Genomic DNA, 22085 nt, shown 5'->3' on the forward strand with positions numbered 1-22085 from the left:
AGTGGCATGAGCAAGGAATCAGAGGGTGGATTGTGGACATGCCTCTTGATAGCCAGCAGATAGTGGCATCGTATGACGTCAGACCACACGTAGTCCTAGTAAGGGAGGACTTGTGCACGTTGAAACCTCGTCATTGGCTTATAGCAATGTATGTAACCCAAAATCATGTTACTTCAGTTTGCTTTGATCGCATATTTTGGCGACATTTATATTTTAAAAGCAGATGATGTAGGTTGTGCACTGGATATGTTGCGCGTTCAACGACTCAGGGTAAAAAAGATTCACACGTCACTTTTATTGTGTGTGTTCGGTGATACTGGTAAAGATACTTTTATATCAATCTTTTATGTATATTGTAGGTTAGCAACACTTACAAAGTCTTCTTTTGACAAGAAATGGTCAAGGTTTGAAAAAATCTGAAGGACTTTAAGGACGGGCCAACTCCCGTGTATGCGGATTTGGATAAACACTTCGGTACTAACACCAAGTATTTTGACAAGACAATAGTTTCAAAGAGAAGCTGGATAAGTCTATTTGCCATATGACATGGTACTTACATTGATGCAAATGAACAACCAAGATGTGTTTTTGTTTATCCATGTACGTAATCTGCCTAGTTACAAGTATATATTATTGCAGTGATTTTTTCCATATGTATGTCCCATTACTGGTGGGTGTATGCATTCCATGTCTATGAAAAAATGCTTTTTGTACTGGATAGTTTACACAGTAAACCACATGATACATCACAGATGAGGATAGATGCATATGCGGTATAAAAAGATCGCATGACTTTGTTAATCTATTTAACCTGTATTATTATATTACATTTAAATTTTAAATGCGTTTCAGGATAGGCTCATTAAAGACATAGCTAAAGTGGCTATCCCGACGTATAAGCCCACTCAAAGAGGCTTGCCTTGTACATACACCTCTATCCTAATACAACCAAACGGGTGAGTTCCCTTTAAAATCTAACAATATCTTAATTTGTAAGTTTACTTGAGATCTATACCTATTCTTCTAATACAGTCCATTGTTTTCATTCACCTAGTTTTGATTATGGTGTATACACCATAAATTCATGGAATACTGGACCGAAGACAGTAAACTGAATGAATGGGATTATGTCAGCTTCTAAATCCTATTGTTGAATAGTTAATTATCTAAACAACACGACTGCCCATTACTAAATGCCGTCATACAACATTGATTTTTACATGCAGGGCACCATCAAGTTATATAGGAAGAAAATAATGCTTGATATCATATTCTGGATCATACTAATTCAGTCATTAAAGAAGCACTAGATGCCTTTGACCAACGTCTTCAACCTGTTGTGCGCCACAACCATCCAAGTAACAAACGTAAAGAGGTTAGAACACCGAGCATGCTTCGGCGAGCTGAATGATTGTCGAAAAAATAGACCATCAAAGGTCCTAAACTTGGGAAGAAAAAAGATGCATAGAACATTCTTGTTTACCTTGTCCAGAGATACCCTCACATGCTGAGCTATATTTTGTTGCAACTTGATATTTTTCTTATGTTACACATATTGACTGTTTCTTTTGGATTCTTATGTTGTTATTAGCGAGTATTTATTTTGAGAACCTTGTTCAATTTTGTTGGTTAATTAACGGAGAATGTGTCTATTGTGGATGTGAATCCTCTCTTGGGACATTGGTTTGTCTTATTTTGCACAAGCTAAACACTTGCTCCATTTTAATGTGTAAATATTTGCACAGGCTAAATATGTTAACATTTTAGAAGTGTTATTGCTAGATGTGTCTAGTTCTAATAGAGGTGTCTGCTTTGGTCGTGTCTTCTTCAGAGGTATCTATATATAGATGTGTCTTCTGTTGTAGGTGTCTTTTGCCAATGTGTCTCTTGTGAATTTGTGTATCTATGGATGTGTCTTATGAGTGACGTATCTATTTTGGTCGCGTCTTCTTTGGAGGTGTCTATATATGGATATGTCTTCTGTTGGAGATCTTTCGCCAATGTGTCTTTTGTGGATTTGTCTAACTATGGATGTGTCTTCTGACGGAGATATCTATTTTGGTCGTGTCTAATTCAGATGTGTCTATATCGTGTCTTTTAGAAGGTGTCTTTTTTTTTCAACATCTCTTTTGTGGATTCGTGTATCCATGGACGTGTCTTCCGATGGAGGTATCTTTTCTGTTCATGTTTTTTGTGTATGTGTTTAGCTTTGGGTGTGTCTTCCAATGGAGGTGTCTTTATTAACGTTTCTTATATGGGTTTGTCTATCTATGGATGTGTCTTATGATAGAGGTGTCTTTTTTTGTTGTGTTTTTCATTTTCTTAGAATCGAAGTTACAATCGAGACTTGTTGGAGTCTCAAATAAGCCTTAGTCAAATTTACTTGTGAACATAACCTTACAAAAATGAGACACTATCTAAGTTAAAGAACCTACTATGGTGTGTGCTCCACATTAAAATCACATAAAAATCATGATAATTTGGTGAGCTAACTAAAACTTAGAAATCTTATAACAGTATAATCATATCAGTGAATCGCACTAAAAAATAATCATATATCCTCAATTGAAAATTGTTTATTAAACTATATACCTCAATATTTTGTTAAAGAGAAGGGGAAAAAATCCAAATACAAAAAAATCTCCTTACAAATCCATAATCAAAATTCTTCTAACTATTTCTAAACGAGTATTTAACAAAAACATGAATCCGGCATATTCTTGCGATTCATTCGCTCTAATAACAGAACCGACCGCTACATTTCGAATGACTACTATATCATTCTCCTAGAAAAAAGTACCACGCACAAAAAAATGATTCAACTATATCCATAAAGTCACCTCAACAAAGGGTTCGAAATTAAACAAATGGTAAACACACACCAGAGGTATATTTTTCATCTTTCTTTGCATAAATTTATTGATCAAGCTATCCAGTTTAGATCCAAGGCTCTTCAATCTCGGCCGACCCTTGGTTGCCACCTTTGAAAGACCTCGAATGTTATCTGCACCAAGAGTGGACTCATACTGTGTCGCTATGCTATTCTGTGTAGTTGCAACACTTTTGGACCCCAAAATTGCACGATAATCAACTAACTTGGCCCTCACATTGTCAAGAGCTGAATGTAACATGGCCGCTTTTTCGTCACAGGTCACGAAATCCTGGGTAACATTATAGAAGTGTGAATGCAATCCTCTAAATAAGTTGTGGCTTTCATCCGATCGATTCTCATCATGACTGCTCTTGATGTAAGTGTGTTTGTGCTGCACATTCTTACTCCATCGAAGGAGAACATAGTAAAATGTACTCTGTCTACTTTGTAATATGAAAACACAGCAAGACAATAGCAACAAAGAATATCTCTTGATTCAAACATGTTGCACTCGTACCGAACCTTGTGTGGCAATGGGTTAAACACGACACCGTTAGTGCAGTATCTAAACTCCCCATAAAGTTGGTTTTGCTCGTCCACGTTCACACGGAACGAATTACCCTCTTGAGTTACACTGCAGATTAAACCATCACCTTTTTTCTTGATTTTCTGTTGTACTTTCCTAAACATTTAGCTTGTGTACTCGTGTTGAAATTGTCTTTCAATTGTAGAGCTGGATGAGCAGGGGACAACTCCTTTAGAGTCTATATCATCGTCCTCTAGTTCTTTTTGCTCCTTATTCCAGCCTAAAATTCATCTCAGAAAAAGATTGGAACCCACATTTGTCGATCATCAAAAAGGTCTACAAAAACAAAAATGCAAAAACCACCATCATGAACACTTAGCTACATTACCACACATATCTACAGACTTAGTAAACCAAACACCCATCAACCTTCAAACAGAGACATCCCATAAAGCATCCAAACAAGTTATAAATCATCCGATGAGAACAGTACCTAAAATCCAATATACTAAAAAAAAAGCTTCACAAGGAATATACTCTCCAAAAGAAACATACCTAATAGCCATCTGTTGTGCTTTAGGTTAAATTCAGTAACGAATCCAGCCTAATCCTTCTCGAAAGATTCCATAGACCGGGCATTCCATACAGTGCCAGTCATTTTAGCATGTATTTCTATGTACCGAGCATATCCTCTGAGTTTATCTGGTATCTTCTTCAATATGTGCTATATGTACCATCGGTGACAAGTATTTGGAAGGACATTCCTAATAGCACCAAACATGGACTTGCACTAGTCCATGATGATGGCCTATAGGGCAGTTCTCATGCACTTCAGCCATTACGTAAAGACCTACTCAAAGCTACGTATTTTCTCATTTCCCAACAAAGCACATCCAAGCAGAGTGGACTTCCCCTGATGGTTGACACCAACAAAAGATGTAAACAGTAGTCCATGCCTGCAATAAAAATAGCCACAAGTAAGAACTCGCGATAATGTCAAACAAGAAACCTTTCAATAGAAACACAAACACACACATACTTGTTTCTACTATATGTTGTATCAAACGACACCACATCTCCATAATATTTGTAGGATGCCCTACACCTTGCATCTACCCAGAGCGTACTCCTAAACTTGTTAGCTGCGTCGATATCTACTACATAAAATAAATTTGGGTTGATATCTTTCATTCGCAAGAAATAGCTCAACATTTCCTTAACATCAGCGTTTTCTTCAGCACAACGCAGATTACTTGTAATGTAATTCCTCACATCCTTTTTTGAGTAACTCAAATTCGACGACCCACCAACTTCATTCGCCAGTGCGAGATACATCTTGTTAAGCAGTATACCAACTTCATCGTTGTCCTCAATCACACACTTGGCATGCATGGTTAGTTCTATGTGTTCATGGTAATGGACAGATTGCTTAGAAAAACACGGATGAGTATGCTTCAATTCTAATTTTGACACCATCCAATTAACCTTCTGCCTATCAAACATCACGTACATCATTGCTCTGCATCTTGCGGTTGTTATTTTCTTTACCCGAGATACTGTCTTCACTCGAGACTCCCGATAACCTTCACGATTATAATGTATCGATAGGTTAATGGATATCCTTAATTCATTTTTTGTCTTGTCAAAATTGGTGTTCCTAATCTTAGTGATGAACCTAACTTTCTTTGCATAATTAGAATAGAATTCTTGTGCCCACTGCAACAAAATAAATCGTAATTCTACGTATGATATTTTTTCTAGTTGAATTCCAGTGTGATCCGATAACTACAAATACATTCAGAGAAAATAACATTCACTGCCGAACACACTTAAAAAATTAGTCTCCAATAACTTGTTATTATTATGACAACAATAAAGTAGTCTCCAATAACATTCGCACCTTATGACTTAATTCCGTATCATCATCCTTCAACTCAATAATATCTACAGATTTTTTTTCCTGAAATTAAAAACACCCTAATACAGCTGAGCGGATCAAACCAAAAACATATTACAAAAAGAGATAAGCATCCACTATTCAACACCAAAAAAAACTCTTCCAACATCCAGTTATTCATTAATAACACCAATGTATAAAAAAAACTACAATAATTTCAAACAAGAATATCCATGTTAATGCCTACAAAATAAAAATTTAAACAAAGTTGCAAAAGAAATGCAACATGGTGAACAAAAAGATTAAAAAAATACATTATATGTCAAAATTGTAGCATCGTACTAGCATAAAAATATATTCACAACAATTATACTTAAACAAACAAAAGCACAATAATTTTAAATAAGAGCATCCTTGTTAATACCCAAAAAAATTATAAACAAAATTGCAAAGAAACATGTAACTTGGTGAACACAAAAAGACAAAAAAATATACCATAGATCCAACTTGTCCCATCAGGCTATCATAGAGTAGATCCACACCAATTATACTACTAACCATAGTTGTAAGAACCGAATCAGTGATCAAACCAGTCAAGTTACTAGTTTACTGGTTCAACCGATAAATTTCTGGTTGAACCGGTAAAATCGGTTCTACGTAAATAAAAAATATGAAATACTAAAAATAGTCATAAACTTAAAAAATTCAAAATACATATCTTCAGTTCTTCACCAACATTTTAAAAACAACCAAGTTTCAAAGTCTAAAGATAACTAATACAAAGATAGACATAAAATTAGTTAGTACAATTACAATAGTATCTTAATTAGACACAATAAGGATAACAACTCATAAACTATATCCAAGGAGTGATTTCGAAGTCGGGAAATCGTTCTTCATCTGACAAATGTGGAGCTACATCCTGATTGGTTTCATTTTGATTTGCATTTTCCATAGAATTATTAGCTCCATCATCATCCCGATCATCTTTCAAATCCAATTGATCTAGCATTATAGATAATGCTTCACAAATCAAGATAAAAAATAATATAAAACATGTTATAAAGTATACCAAAATTATAGTTGATCATAATTTATAAATAAATAAAAGCATACCTAAATCATCTAAAGGTGATTGAAGAGACATATTTGTAAGATCATTTCGTAAAGCATTAACTTCTTCAAGAGTTAAAAATGGTGGTGAATCTTCCAATATCCATTTCGAATGATCCTCAAATGCATCAAGACAAATTGGATCATAAACTTGCTTTCTCATTTGCTTCCTATGTTATCAATATACTTCGTCACTCTTGTGATGATTAAAATTTTAAAATAATGCTTTCAACTTAAAATAATAAAAAAAAGTACCTTTATTGTAACCTTAATTTGTAATGAACATAAACAAGATCATTAAGTTTTTAACACTCTAACTGATTCCTCTTCTTTGAGTGAATGTGTTCAAAAATACTCCAGTTACGCTCACAACCTGAAGAACTACAAGTTTGGCTTAAAATACAAATCGCCAACTTTTGCAAATTTGGCGCTCCACAACCATAAGATTCCCCCCATTGATCTTAACATAAAATAGGATTGTAATCCTTTGACTTGTTTTCCTTTTCTATAGCTAGGTGCTGGAACTCTGGATTTTTGTTGTTGTTGCATCTCATTATGTTTGATCTCGTCAAATTCTCTTTTAACTTCATCACAAGCATTATAACTTTATGCATATTGTTCTTGAGTTTTTCTTTTCTTACTTCGAAGCTCTTTAATGCTTTGATGGAATTGATGTCTCACTGTAGCTGGCACCTTTCGACATGACTCAATATCTCCTCCTTTTCCAGCCAAATGAAGCTTAAACCGATGAATTCCTCCACCCCTAATAAGCTTCTCACAATATATGCATAACAGAATAGTTTTTCCAAATTCCACAACTTGTTTACAATGACCCCATGCAGTATCAGGTTTTTGCTCTATTATTGTTTTTTTGGGTTCTAATTGATGCATCAGAAGTTGATCCTTGTTCTTGCAAAGATGGTATTTCTGATGGTGTATTCGCGGAAGCCATTCTAAAACAATATGGAGTAGCAAAAGTATAAAACAACAGCAACCCTAAATTCTGTATTTCCTATTCCCTATTAAGCAAGACAACAATCTTAAATTCACAGAACAAGCAAATTCATAGTTTCATACTAAACAATTACTTCAACATCACCTATTTTAACAAGCAGCTATTTCAACAACAGAAATTTCACCTATTCATCCCAGAAATTTCAAGTTTTCATAACAGAATAGAACAATATAACAACATTATTCATAATATCTTCATAATTTCAAGTTTTGAACAAGTATATTCAACAAGCAGCTATTTCAACAACAGAAATTTCACATAATCATCCTAGAAATTTCAAATTTTCATAACAGAACAGAACAACATAACAATATTATTCATAACAGCTTCATAATTTCAAGTTTTCAACAAGCACATTCAATAAGCATTAGAAAAATAGAGCAAAATAGAGGAGAACAATATATTCAACTAACTTGTTTGACAGAACAGAGGACGAAGACGACAGCGCGGTGATGGCGACGAAAAATATGAGAGACAGGGACGAAGGTGAGATTGAGACGAAGCGGGGCCGCGGTTCTGTTCTGTTCCTTGAGACTTTAGAATGGGTGTCACGGTGAGGTCTTCTAAGGTGAGACAAAGAAGACGACGGCGGGCAGCGGTGGCGCGGTGAGTGACAGAGTGAGGTAAGGAGGTGAGGGGGTGGGTTAGCCGTTGTGGTTACTGGTTAGGAGATTAGGGTTGGGGAAACAGGGATTGGGGTTGGGGGGTTATTCGAGTCTCTCTTTCTTTTTTTTAAACCAAAATGACATCGTTTTTGCAAGTGAATTAAAAAAAAACTTCCAAACTAGCCGGTTGAATAAAAATCGCCGGTTCTCCGATTTTCATCAGAACTGACCGATTCATAACGGTTCCGTTCCTTGTCCAGTCATATTCATCAACCGAACTGGTTATGGGTCCGGTTCTTACAACTATGCTACTAACACACAACTTACCTTCTCTACATATTGAGTATCATCTTCACTCAAACACCGGACATTGACTTCGGTGGACTTAGAATAATTACGCACATCATATGAAGTGTCATATGATCCTTCTTCACAAATTGATGGATCCATCGACGCAACACTCTCACCTCGACTTTAGCGGGAACAACTACACCTTGCTCCTATGAAGGTGAAACACTATGGCTCCATGAGAGGGGCATGCACGACGACGACGACAACTACGGTGGGGTTGGGGTGCGATATCCGTATGTAGGATGAATTTCTCTTTAATGGAAAGGGTTGTATCATAAACGGGTTCGGGAAGTAGCCCTTCACGTTTGATTGGTCTCCGCGGCGACACAGTGATAGCGCAACTACCACGATTGCAAGAGGACCTAGAGACGGGTGAGGATGCGATCACGGTTTTAAGGTTGAATCAGACGTCGTTAATGTGCCGCATTGTATAAATCCTTATGTTTGAAATTTGTAATTAATGATGATCAATATATTTTTAAATGTAATATTTTTAATAAAAAATAATAATTAATTATTGTTGTCAAAATTTGACAGATAATCTCTTGATACCTAATACTTTTTCTAATATATAATATATGTTATGTATATGATGATGGTTATATAAATTTTAAAATTTAATTTTATTTGTTGAATTTAATAATTATAGGGCGGGTATGGGCAGGATGGGTACTCGCGGAAGTGGATTAAGGTTTAACTTTTTACTACCTGCAGGTAGGAACGGGACGGATTCTATACAGTTATTAAGATCAGGGCGAAACGGGATCAGATAGAGCAAAAATCCACCCCTACCCGCCCTATTGCCACCCTAACTTAGTGTTAGATTTAATTTAATGGTAATTTTAGAATTTTGGGTTTAATCTGATACTTGTGTCATTTTTACGTTGTTAATTTTTGCTATTTTTTTATTAAATCTAGAATTATATTATTATTTATTTTATTTTGGTCCCCAATACTTTTTTTTATTTAAAGATTTGTTATTGGTCAATAAATAAACTCATACACAAGGTATGATTTGAATTTCTAATATATAATTAAAAGGACAAGTGAACTTACTACCTAATCAACCTAATTTGTTTTTTTAGGAATTTTTTTTATTGTCTTAGTTATTGTGTCACAAATTATTTTTTATGGAAACTAGATTGGTGTATTGGCTCAATATTGGAAAGGGAGGTATTTTTCTGTATTATAGGTGTCAGTTTCAACACGCTGGGGGGCGTGGTGAGGTGGCTTGCAGTGACGGGTGGCACAGCCCTGGCAACACGCAGCGGGCGTATTGCCTCTGAATCCTGGCATCATAACAAGGTCTTCGCTTGTTTCCGAAGAGCCTGGAGCAACACAGGGGGCGTGTTGTAGGTGGTATACATGCAGGGGACAGCCCCCACCTCGGTAACCGACGATGCTCAAAGAAGCTCTATAAATTAAGCTTCTGGGAACCATTTTCATGCATAAGTGTTGTTGTTGAATGTTTAACAATTTTACCATGAAAGGAGAAGTTGAGAGGCTGAAGAAGAGAGTTAGGAGTTAGGGTTGTTTGGAGGAAGAAAATTATTAATTTGTAGTGATTAAAAATGGTACGTAATTATACGGCACCCAAAGAACATATCTTCAATTATTTGGATCATCCAGTTAAGAGTTAGAGTGTATATACATCCGGTGAGGGTTCGATTACTTAATTCTATGTTTCCACACTTCTTATTAGGCATTCTTGCAAGTTGCTTCATTTTTGAGACTTGAATAAATTCTTTTTGGATTTTGATTGCATTGAATTATTTCTTTGTTTAGCCCTATATGTCCATATGCTTGATTGAAAATTTGATTGTTTGTTTCACCAAATCAATAGGACAAAGGAAAATGAACATACATCAAGGGAGTTACTTGGAGAGCTCACTTTTAGCATAGAAAACATAATTAGGAGTAGGAGTAGTATAGATAGTTTTCTTTCAATTCTCTCTTAGGGTTTACTTAATTTTCATTGTAGCATTTTATAGTTCTAATTTTGGTCTTTGATTTTACTAATCTCTTTTTGTAAGTACTCTTTAGTTTCTCTTTAATTATATCACATTTACTCTTATGTTCTTATGGGTCTAGTAATTTTGTTAACATATGCAATTTTGATTTCTTGAAGTTTTGGTTGATGAATTTCATGTTTTATAATTTATACTTGCTTGATTGAGTTTATATTGTTGATTTTGTGAATAGTTTGGTTATAGATTTCATTTTCCTTTGCAAATTGTTATGTTTTACTTTTATACCCTCCAAGTGTTTGTGAAAATGCCACTTGGTAATTTTGAGTAGATTTTCACACTTTGGCTTGGGAAATGAGTTCCTAGAATACTAGAGTCATAATGTCTGACATTTAGTGGTAATTCTTGGGTTGTTAGTTGACTCTTGTTTCCATTGATGCTAGCTTTTTACTAAGTTAATTAGTAACTTAGCTAAGACTTATGGATTAAGGCCAATTATGCTTGCTTGACTTACTCCTCAATGTTAGGGGTTGACGAAGCGAGATTAATTCATCATAGTTGCCATAGTTGTGATTATGATGATGATATGATTCCTTAATTCTCATTCCCAAGTCAAGACTCTTTTATGCAATTATAGCATTTTCATTAGTTTTGATCTTGTTTCCTTTTAATTTGCTTTACTTTCCTATTTGATCATTTGTTAGTTCTTTTATTTCTTAGTTCTTTTAATCTTTCGTTCTTTTGATTGAAGAAAACTCCTTTCTTCACAACCAAGAGTGTGACATCTAATTTGCGTATTCCGAGGGAGACGACCCGGAACTTCAAACTCCTGGTTTTTACTTGTTTTGGATTATGACAATCTTTTGAATTTACACTTTGATTGAGAGGATTGATTGTCGGTTTAGATTATGCTATCAATAGAATTGTTTTGTCTAAATTTTGAATCGGCATAATTATCTCGCATCAGGGATTCTACTACATTTCTAGGATTGGATTGATAAGAGGATTTTACCCCTTATTAGCTGTTTTGGTGGAAAGGTAGAGGCCAGAAACTCATTCGTTTGTATTGCCGGTGGATGAGGTTACTGTGATACTGGAAGATGTCACTCATATATTTGGCCTACCCATAGATGGAGAGCCTGTGAACGGATGTACAGATAGTAGTAACGACTTCCTACAGAGCCAGAGCATCGCGATATTCGGTCGCGAATCGGTTGTCAATAGTTCTTCGAAATCTTATATAAAGCTGGGTTGGGTTCAGACTATCAGAGACGCAGAGCCACTGGATATCGAGGAGTCTATTAAGAGATACGTCAGATGTCAGATTTTCTATTTGTTGGGTTCAACCCTATTCACGAATAAATCGACCGCATATGTTCACGCAAAGTATCTACCGTTGCTTCGCGATTTCGAACGGATCTATACTTATAGTTGGGGGTCAGCATGTCTCGCGCATCTTTACATAGCACTATGTCGTGCATCACAGTATGATACTAAGGAGATGGATGACCCTCTTAATTTGTTGTTTGTTTGGGCATGGGAGCGACTGCCGTGTATTGCGCCCGTACCCAGACAGTCCCGTCCACTGGCTGAGATACCAGTTGTCATGAGGTAACAGTTCCTATTTTAGTCCTGCATTATATTGAGAATGCATATTTGATTGACGACCACCTTTTTTAATTTTTTCAATGAACCATGTTTCAGGTGGAGTCATTCGTATCAGAGCAAAGCTTGGTTATCAAAAACCGTAGCGATATTTAGGCAGGAAATAAACTACATGGACGAGGTAAATATTTATGGTTCATGTGATTCTCGTATCCAAACATTAATATTAGGGTTTTAATATTCTAATAACATGTGGCAGTTTGTGTGGCAGCCGTACGAAGGATTGGACATACCCGACGAGTTACATGGACACCTTGAGGTATGTGACATCGTTGCTCTGTTATTGTCGTTCGAGTGTGTCGAATGGTATCCTGCGAACGAGTGATGCGTCACTTTGGGTATGCACAACCCCCCTTGGTGGTAGCAAGAGAAATTCCATTGAGTAAGCATTGCATCACTCTTCGCGGAGTGCAGCTTTATGACTGGACAGTTTTACATGGAGGATGGATAGAGGAATGAGACAACCGTCATAACACTCGGTTGCGATATCTGCACCCCCTTCCGTCTTGGGACATTAGACCATCGGTGGAGTACCAGGATTGGTACGTGAGTTTGTACGAACATCTGTTGAGATTGTCTGAGCACGTTCCTCAGCATCCATACCAGCCTCCAGCACTAGGACAGCCAGCACCTCAGGGACCACCTCAGTATGCAGTCTTTGAGCCATTTCCTTATTATATACCACAGCCAAAAGACCACAGTCATAGTCGCCATGACAGTCACCATAGCCAGCATAGCAACCACGGTCACTCCAGCGACCACAGCAAGGTCAGTCATCACAGTCGGCACAGTCAGCATAGCGGGCACAGTCAGCATAGCGGGCACATTCAACACAGTCGGCACTCTTAGTAGGGTCAGTCCTGCCAACACTCTCATCCCATACTGTACATTCTGCCCAGACAGGAATGGGTTGACTTTCCGTCGATCCCATGGAAGATTCCTATAGACGGTCATGGAGATCGGCAAATACAATAATGGGTCAACGCTGGTTTAGGTGGTTGTCCATATCTTACCATTATGCCTTCATCGACAGACGCAGATGATCCACATTGGACATCAGTAGATATGGCCACTGGTATGCGGGGTCCTGCTTCTGATCACACCTCAGGGCAGGCGTCCTGTGATAGTGGGTTCATCGAGCCGCATGCGACCTTTGAGGTTGTTGACGAGTACAACCCTGGTGCATCTGCACTAGCAGAGGTAGGTGGGTCGGCCTCTCCGGCTATCAATGACTCTGTCTGGGGTCATCCGTATGGCCTACGGATGGAACGAAATCCACTTGATAGGTTTACTCCATCGCAGTTCGGTCAGGGCATGATGGGTAAGGGACTGAATTGGTTAGCTCGAAAGAAGTGAAATAACTATTAGTTAATCCTGTGTATGTTTTTGGAATTCAGTATTGTTTTAGAATTAACTGAATGTAACTCTTAGTTAATCTTTTGTATTTTTTTAGAATTTAGTATGGTTTTAGAATTAACTGAATATAACTCTTAGTTAATCAGTTGTATGTTTACTTAATCAAAATTCAAATTATGGTCTCAAAATTAAGTGAATATAATTCTTTGTTAATCTTTTGTATGTTTAACTCACAAAGGCATTAGATGGTAATATTAACCTAACAATACAAACACGACAAATAACAAAATCATTAATGGATAAACTCAAATTTAAAAATACAAACACGACAAACTAGAAAAACATTAATGGATAAAACAACCCTAAACATACAAACATAAAGGCCAGAAAAGGTTTAGGAACCACCATCATCACCAGCACCACTCAGTCCACCATCGTCACCAGCACCAATTGGTCCGGCATGCTGAGAACATCGACTCCGACTATGACCCTGTCTACCATAGAGACGGCATATCTGAGGATCATGCATATTGTGTGAGTCCATTTCATTCAGGTATCGGGTCAATTTAGGATGACTTTTCGATGTTCTCCTCAAGGCGGGATTAGCGACTAATGTGGGTCCCTAATAAATAGGCCATGTCTCTGCATCGCCTAATGGTACGAACTCAAATTTGTAGACCTTACGAACCTCTGTCATCCTGTACACATCATGCACATACAGCTGCCAATCGAGTCGCTGGTTGGCAAAGCAAGCAATAACATGTCGACATGGTAGTCGTTCCACCAGAAAGTGCCCATAATCACACGTCTACGCGCAAGATCAACTACCAACACCTTTCCATTAGGCATTTCACGCACCTCAAACACTTCATTTCGTCTATCAAACCGGTGCACAACTATATTTCCAGCACGTTACATATTTGCTTCTATCCGCTGTTGTGCAAATACAGAGTAAGTAAATCTAGCACACTTGCGTTCATGAGTCTCGGCACTCTTTCGCATAAATAGTTCATTTAACCGATAATAAGTTGCTCGGACGAGCGCTAACACAGGGAGGTTTCGGGCACCCTTCAAAATTGAATTAATGCACTCCACAAGGTTCGTCGCCATATGGCCCCATCGATGACCCTCATCAAATGTCAATACCCAGTGTCTAAGTCCAATGGCATCGCACCACCGGGCATATGCCTTGCCTCGCTCTTCCAACCTCTTATAGTTGATGTTGTACTCCTCCACCGTCCTTGAATACCCTATGTTGGCAACAAGTTTTTGCAAGTGCGGGACTTTGAATGCCCATAAGAAGTTGCTACCGATGTGCTTTATACAAAACATCCACTATGCTCTTGGAGGTTGCCAATCACCACCGAAACGATTTACTGCTACTCGGATTAACTCATGTCGATTTGAGATCATACCCACACCATCTTTCTAACAACATGCCTTCGTAGATTCCTGAGAAAGAAGTGCCACGCATCAGCTGTCTCGCTCTCCACCAGGGCAAAGGCGATAGGCACAATGTTCTGGTTCCCATCTTGTGCAACAACAACCAGAAGTGTACCTTTGTATTTTCCATATAGGTGTGTGCCGTCAACATGAACTAGAGGCTTGCAATGCTTGAATGCCCTAATGCATGGATTGAAACTCCAAAATACGCGGTGGAGTATTCTGCACCGTTCGCCTCCTTAGTCCCGTTGTATAGGGGTCATATTTCTATTTGGACAATTGAGCCTGGTATCTTCTGAGTCATGACCGAGAGACACCATATCAAAGCTTGGTAAGAATCCTCCCAACTACCGAAAATTTTGGCTATGAACTTCTGCTTTGCCAACCAAGCCTTTCGGTAACTGATGGTATAGTTGAACCTTGACTGGACTTCCGCAATTAAGATTTGACCTTGATGGACGAGTCACTCTCAACCAATGGCCTTATAGCCTCAGCAACTGTGTCCGAGTCTAACTTGGAATGATCCTGTGAAATCGTTCCCATGGTGCACGTGTGCCTACCGTTGTTTATCCGTATCTCCCAACAACCTTTTTTCTGTATCAAGCTGGCTCGGATAAGCCAGTCGCACCCACGCCCATACTTCTTGCATTTTGCATAGAACGTTAGTGGTTCGTACTCATAAACATTATAGTCGAGTCCTCTAGAGATAGTGTAACTTCTGATTGCTGCGACGACAGACTTTCTAAAACTATACTCCATTCTGATCCTGAACTCTCCATCCTCAGGATCAACAACACCTACAGAAAGCAGAAATCATCATTCTTTGATCCATCCGAAATATAAATTTATAAAAACGTATTATTCACTCATCACGTACCTATATTTGCATATTCCAGGAATTCCAATGCATTCATGGTGTCAAGATCTAAATTACGCATAAAAGGTGGGACGTTCATCAGTTGACTAACTGCGGGGTAAACCACTACATTCTCTGCTACTGCCTCGACTCCCACATCACCATCCTCGTCTTCCTCGCCAGCTTCATAAGTGGCTTCGAAGTCGTCTTCGCTGTCAATGTTCATTCCTTCATACACTACAGCTCTATCATCCTCTATATCTAAATCATTTTGAATCTCAGCTGTCTCTACGTTTTCAAACTCAACATACAGCTCAATCTATGACTATCACATCTGAGTCTGCCGATGAATTTGGAATATATTTTGCATACTCTCTTCGTCAACGATCAGCATGATATCAAACTGTATTAGACCACCAAAAACTATAACCAGATTTTGGTATAATATACTGCTCACTCTCCTCAATATACTGTTCTCCATGCTTTGACAGAGACCGTTTTGAAGCTCGATGAATGTCAAGGTGCATGGAATCACAAACAAAAACAGATTTTGACACACAAACCTTACTCCCTCATGAGTATTCCGTATAATCTCACCATTGTGATATACTACCAAGTTTGCAGTACCCTTCATTACACTAGCAACACACTCAAAGAACACTCTTCCTCGCAATGAAAATGGTACCAAGCTTTGCCTTATATAGACGAAGCACTCAGCATGCCCCCTCCCCCCGCGTGTTGCATCACCAACCAACCAGCCTTCGACACGTGTAACACGCCTCCCCTCCCCCTTCCCCGTGCTGACTCAGCACGCCCCGCACGTGTTGCAGTCCCGTGCAACTAGACTTTGTCATGTGGCATTCACGTTCACCTATGTACTGACTTAGCATGCCCCCCACGTGTTGCAGTCCTATTCAACCAGACTTTGTCACGTGTCATTCACGCCCATCAATGTGCTGCATGCAACACGTCCCCCCGCGTGTTGAAAGTGCCTTCTGACACTCTACCAATTTGTAAATACACACACTGCACCCATTTCTAACTAAAACACCAAATTTAAACCCATAACTAAATTATTTAGCCTTATTATGTGGTATTTTAAGGCTCACTAGACAACGATAATACATAAACTACTTAAAAATAAGGTAAGGTATAAAGCAGTGAAAACCACTTTTAAATTTCTCTTTTGATCACTTTTAAAAACAAAATATAGCATGGTTTCGTCACAAATTATTTTCTATATCGCTTTCATTATGTGATGTATGTGCAACTTAGTGGGTCGAGCGGGTGATGAATCTGTGGGTGGTGAGCCAAGGCTTCTCGCTATAAACGAGAATCTGACACTACAGCTTAGTAAGTGCGAGAAGTCCGAGAGGAGTCATGCGTTCCAAGGCCTACACAAAGCTCTGCTATTTCTACAAAACGATTCTCATGAATTGCGAGAAGCATGGAACTGCACGCTAGTATATTCCATGCATGTTGGATGAAGCTATCCCTCACTCTTAAATTTTGTATAAATGATTTTTTTTTTTTGTATTTTCTATAAATTCCAACCTTTTTCATTCATTCTATGCATGACCGAAATACGATAGTGAGTGGTGAGATAATGAAATTTGTGTTAGTGTTGTGAGAAGAAATTAAAATTTAGCTAGCTAAAAAGAAAGTGAAGAAGAGTGTGTTTATTTTTTGGGGTTAACTTCTTTAAATAAGGTGGAAAAAAAAGTTAACTGATTTTTAGTACAAAATGATAAAATTTTATTCAAAATAATATTAAATTATTGTCATAAATTATACTTCTCATAATATACCAGTTTTTGAAGATGTGTTATAAATTATTTTTTAATTTAAAAAATAAAAAAACTACCTCATGCGTACAAGATGAAATTTTAAAATTTAAAAAAAAAATCCAATTCTCACTTACGATTAGATACTTTTTCACATTTAAAAAATATTCAAAATCACTCTTTTCACCTAATGTAAAGAGCTTACGAAAAATTAAATCTTACCATCTCTGAGGTTTATTACCTCTCATCTCCATCTTTGCAAATAACACCAAAAAAACTTTTTATATCCACATTTTTCAGCCGAGTTTTATAGGTAGTTTTTATGATAATAATTTTATTAATTCTTATTATTAGGTACAAATGTTGGTTAACTATTTATGAAATTTAACATTTATTTGTTTCAATCTGATTACATTAGGACTAATTTTGGCCTAACTTATGTAATATAAGTGTTACAATGTTTTTCACAAAGCCAGTTATGAAAAATGTTTATTACTAAGCCTAGAAGGCTGACTTACTTGTATTATATTATTGCAACTTAAAAATTGAAAATGAAAACAATTAAGACATTAGGATCAGTTCCATAGTAAAACACTAAAATGTTTCGATGATATACATAAGATCTAGCATTCAAATTTCATTCCCATTGTAAAAAAAAAAAAATCGTAACATCCAGCTAGACATGATGATCACAACACAAAAGATAACAATAAAAAATTCCTCCAACGTTCAAAACCAGAATTCAAACTTGAAGCACATTTGCTTTCCATTAGAAGCAATTTTTAATTCTAAAGAAATGATTTGCTATATTCTCGGAATATATAATACCATTTAAAGTAAAATAATTAATACATTGTTACCAGTAACCCGTACTCTCAAGTCGGTTCAACCCATCCCTCCCATCACTATCATACATATCAATACCCGACCCATTTAACAAAACCGGTTTCTGATCCAAGATCCGAACCAGCCAACTACACAGCGCTATTTAAATTTGCTGAAAAGATCATAAACCGTTCACTCAAAAGCACACAACAGCACTTTGCAAATTCTCGATTAGAAAATCTAGGGTTTTTTCATTTTCCCTCTCTCGATCTCTCTCCGAATCTAGGGTTAGGGGTTTTTGATCGTTGGTGACGATGTCTCTGAGGCCTAGTGAGAGGACGGAGGTTCGCCGGAACCGGTACAAGGTGGCGGTGGACGCCGATGAGGGTCGCCGGAGGAGGGAGGACAACATGGTGGAGATCCGAAAGAGTAAGCGCGAGGAGAGCCTCCTCAAGAAGCGCCGCGAGGGCCTCCAAGCTCAACAGCTCCTCCAGCAGCAGCAACAATTTCCAACCAATGTCCAAGCCTCATCCATCATGGAGAAAAAGGTAAAAGTAGAATTTGGACTCGATTTGGTTCTTTCGATTGAATCTCGTGAAATCTGATTATTGATCGTACGCCTGCGGTTGATTTCATTTCTTTATTGTGTATAACATCATATGTGTGGTGGTTTTGGTAAGTTAGGTGTGGTGATGGTTAGTTTGTTAGTTCGTTATGGAAATGGTTTTGATGTTTGCTGTTTGTTGTTTGGCAGTTGGAGAGTCTTCCTGCTATGGTCGCTGGGGTGTTGTCCAATGATAACAGCCAGCAACTGGAAGCTACCACACAATTTAGGAAGCTGCTCTCAATCGGTAACTGGGGATGGATTGTGGTTTTCTTTTGTGTTCCTGATTAATTAACTATGTTTGCTTTGATTCTGTGTGTTAATTGTTGAAATCGCAATGTATTTGTTGTGTTCTGAATGCAGAGCGCAGCCCACCGATTGAGGAAGTTATCCAAGCTGGTGTTGTGCCACGGTTTGTTGAGTTTCTCCATAGGGACGATTTCCCCCAACTTCAGGTTCGATTCTATTTTTGGGGCATTGGAGCTTGTGTGTTGTTCCTTTTACATAAGTTACTGAATGCTATACATAATACACACACAGGAGACATGCCTGTTGCAACATTATAAGTCGACATGACATATATAATATTGAGGATTGATAATATTTCATAAAATATATAAGCCTCACTGTTTTCTATGTTTTTTATTTGGATTTTGTTTTTAATTTAGGCTTTGTTTTTGTCTTGCGATAAAAATTGAGAGGTAAATTTTCAGGGATGGGATCTCATTTATTCAGAATCCAATAAAACATTTAGACAAACTCAAATTCTGTGTAATTTCATTATCCTAACTTCAAATGATCTCTTACCTACATTTGCTATTGTACTGGAGTTCAAAAGTTTTTAAATCAAACATGTACTTATGTTAAGTATGTCCTTAGCATGTCATAGAAGATCTGGTACAAAGATGTCCATGTATTATTGTGTTCAATATTTAATTCTGTTATGTTGATTTTTTATGTGATCTGCTGTTGATTTAGTTTGAGGCTGCATGGGCTCTCACAAACATAGCGTCTGGAACTTCTGAGAACACTAAGGTGGTAATTGATCACGGGGCAGTCCCAATATTTGTGAAGTTACTTGGTTCTCCAAGTGATGATGTTCGAGAACAGGTAGTTGATGCTAGAATACAAGCTGTTCTGTTTTAAAATTTTCACGGAGTTGTCCTGAACTCATAAACTACAAAATTTTCAGGCTGTTTGGGCTTTGGGAAATGTCGCTGGTGACTCTCCTAGGTGCCGTGATCTTGTTCTCAGCCATGGTGCTTTGATCCCACTATTAGCCCAGCTGAATGAGCATGCTAAACTTTCAATGCTGAGAAATGCCACATGGACTCTGTCAAACTTCTGCAGGGGGAAGCCACAGCCTCCATTTGAACACGTAATTATTGTTATCTCTTAGATAGTTAATTTATATCAAAGCTGTAAGACAACCAAATTCTGACATTTTTCTGATTCTGGAAATTTTGATGGACAGGTGAAGCCAGCACTTCCAACTCTTGAGCGGTTGGTCTTTTCAAATGATGAAGAGGTTCTGACAGATGCATGCTGGGCACTTTCGTATCTTTCTGATGGAACAAATGACAAAATCCAAGCCGTTATTGAGGCAGGTGTATGTAGCAGGCTGGTGCAGCTTCTTTTGTGGGTATTAATTCTTCAAAATGTTGTCAACAAAAAATTGTCTTATTCGATTATTGAACTTACTAAATGTTTTTACATATTTTTAAGGCACCCATCTCCTTCGGTGCTGATTCCTGCTCTTCGTACTGTGGGAAATATTGTGACAGGAGACGACATTCAAACTCAGGTAATGATTGTTAACAGGTGTAATAATTACTTTGTACCAAATTTGTTCTCATTCTATTCAAATTTTATTTAGGTGAAATAATTGTCCAGATCTTTTTCGTTACGTAATGCATGTATTTTTGGCAAGGATTTCCTAACTTAAAATTTTGTAGGCTATTATCAATCATGGTGCACTCCCATGCCTTATGAGCCTGTTGACGCATAATCACAAAAAGAGCATCAAGAAAGAAGCTTGCTGGACTATTTCAAACATTACAGCTGGAAATAGAGATCAAATACAGGCAAGCCAGTTAATCCCAATTATTTGGTGCTCTATTGATGCTGAATCACATGTTGGGTTGAGTCTACTATTTGAAATGTTTTCTTACCTTTTATTTGTTTTTTTGCACTGTATATCATGTAAAGTTTAGTTTCTCAATGGAACCCCTGACAATTTGATGTTATTGGACTTTGTCCCATTTGTCCCCAAACTTTGACTGAGACTTCGTTCTCCTGTTCCTTTGGTTGGTCATGAAATCTGTGGAGATAGATGTTATTTGAAATGCTGATGTGGTGTTGTAATAACAGAATCTTTACGATATTCTGTGTGGGTTTTTATTTTATTTTATTTTCATTGTCAAGAATTCGATTTCTTGTTGGCTTATTCAATGAAATGCTCTCTGTAGTTTATACATTTTATGTCTGATGTAGGCTGTCATTGACGCTGGTCTGATTGCTCCCCTTGTCAATCTTCTTCAAAATGCTGAGTTTGACATTAAAAAAGAAGCTGCATGGGCAATCTCTAATGCTACATCTGGTGGTAGTCATGAGCAGATCAAGTATGTCATTGTTTCTTGTTATTGGTTGAGGTTCATAATGTTAGTATTGTGGCTTCATTGTATTGACCTATCTTATGTGTTTACAAGGTATTTGGTTAGCCAAGGTTGCATTAAGCCTCTGTGTGATCTGCTTGTTTGTCCCGACCCAAGAATTGTCACTGTCTGTTTAGAAGGTCTGGAGAATATTCTAAAGGTCGGGGAATCTGAGAAGGCCATGGGTAACAGTGGAGATGTTAACTTGTATGCTCAGATGATTGATGATGCTGAAGGATTGGAGAAAATTGAAAACCTGCAGAGTCATGACAATAATGAAATATATGAGAAGGCTGTTAAAATTCTCGAAACATATTGGTTGGAGGATGAAGATGAGACACTACCTCCAGGCGACGTTGCTCAACCTGGTTTCAGTTTTGGTGGCAATGAGGTTCCAGTCCCATCTAGCGGATTCAACTTTAGTTGAAGACACTTTGCTGAGTGGGTAAGTATGCCTTAAAATGTCTCACTTTTTGCCTTAGTGTGACAATCGCGACAATCATATAGTTTTTGCCTTAAATCTCTAACCATCCTCTAAACTAACTGGCTTCA

General features: G+C 37.6%; 3 protein-coding genes across 3 annotated transcripts in view; 2 read left to right on the top strand and 1 right to left on the bottom strand.

The window, feature by feature from the left end:
* LOC107636138 (protein FAR1-RELATED SEQUENCE 5-like) lies at nt 4249-5856 on the bottom strand. The gene is made up of 4 exons (XM_016339665.1): nt 5791-5856; nt 5299-5358; nt 4438-5183; nt 4249-4354 (listed from the first exon to the last, which is right to left on the bottom strand). Exons 1-4 carry the CDS (start codon nt 5854-5856, stop codon nt 4249-4251), a joined length of 978 nt encoding a protein of 325 aa, XP_016195151.1.
* LOC107636139 (protein MAIN-LIKE 2-like) lies at nt 7876-12336 on the top strand. Its single transcript, XM_016339666.1, has 5 exons — nt 7876-7976; nt 8675-8807; nt 11389-11957; nt 12051-12132; nt 12223-12336. Exons 1-5 carry the CDS (start codon nt 7876-7878, stop codon nt 12334-12336), a joined length of 999 nt encoding a protein of 332 aa, XP_016195152.1.
* Nucleotides 18447-22085, top strand: part of LOC107639007 (importin subunit alpha-2) — a gene marked incomplete in the record, with an annotated part of 4440 nt that continues 801 nt past the window's right edge. The window contains 10 exon segments of the mRNA XM_016342414.2: nt 18447-18823; nt 19030-19126; nt 19243-19334; nt 19858-19989; nt 20072-20257; nt 20354-20517; nt 20605-20683; nt 20835-20963; nt 21373-21500; nt 21588-21978. Of these exon segments, the coding sequence (XP_016197900.1) occupies nt 18590-18823; nt 19030-19126; nt 19243-19334; nt 19858-19989; nt 20072-20257; nt 20354-20517; nt 20605-20683; nt 20835-20963; nt 21373-21500; nt 21588-21960 (1614 nt within the window).

Source organism: Arachis ipaensis, chromosome B04, assembly GCF_000816755.2.
Source record: "Arachis ipaensis cultivar K30076 chromosome B04, Araip1.1, whole genome shotgun sequence".
NCBI lineage: Eukaryota > Viridiplantae > Streptophyta > Magnoliopsida > Fabales > Fabaceae > Arachis > Arachis ipaensis.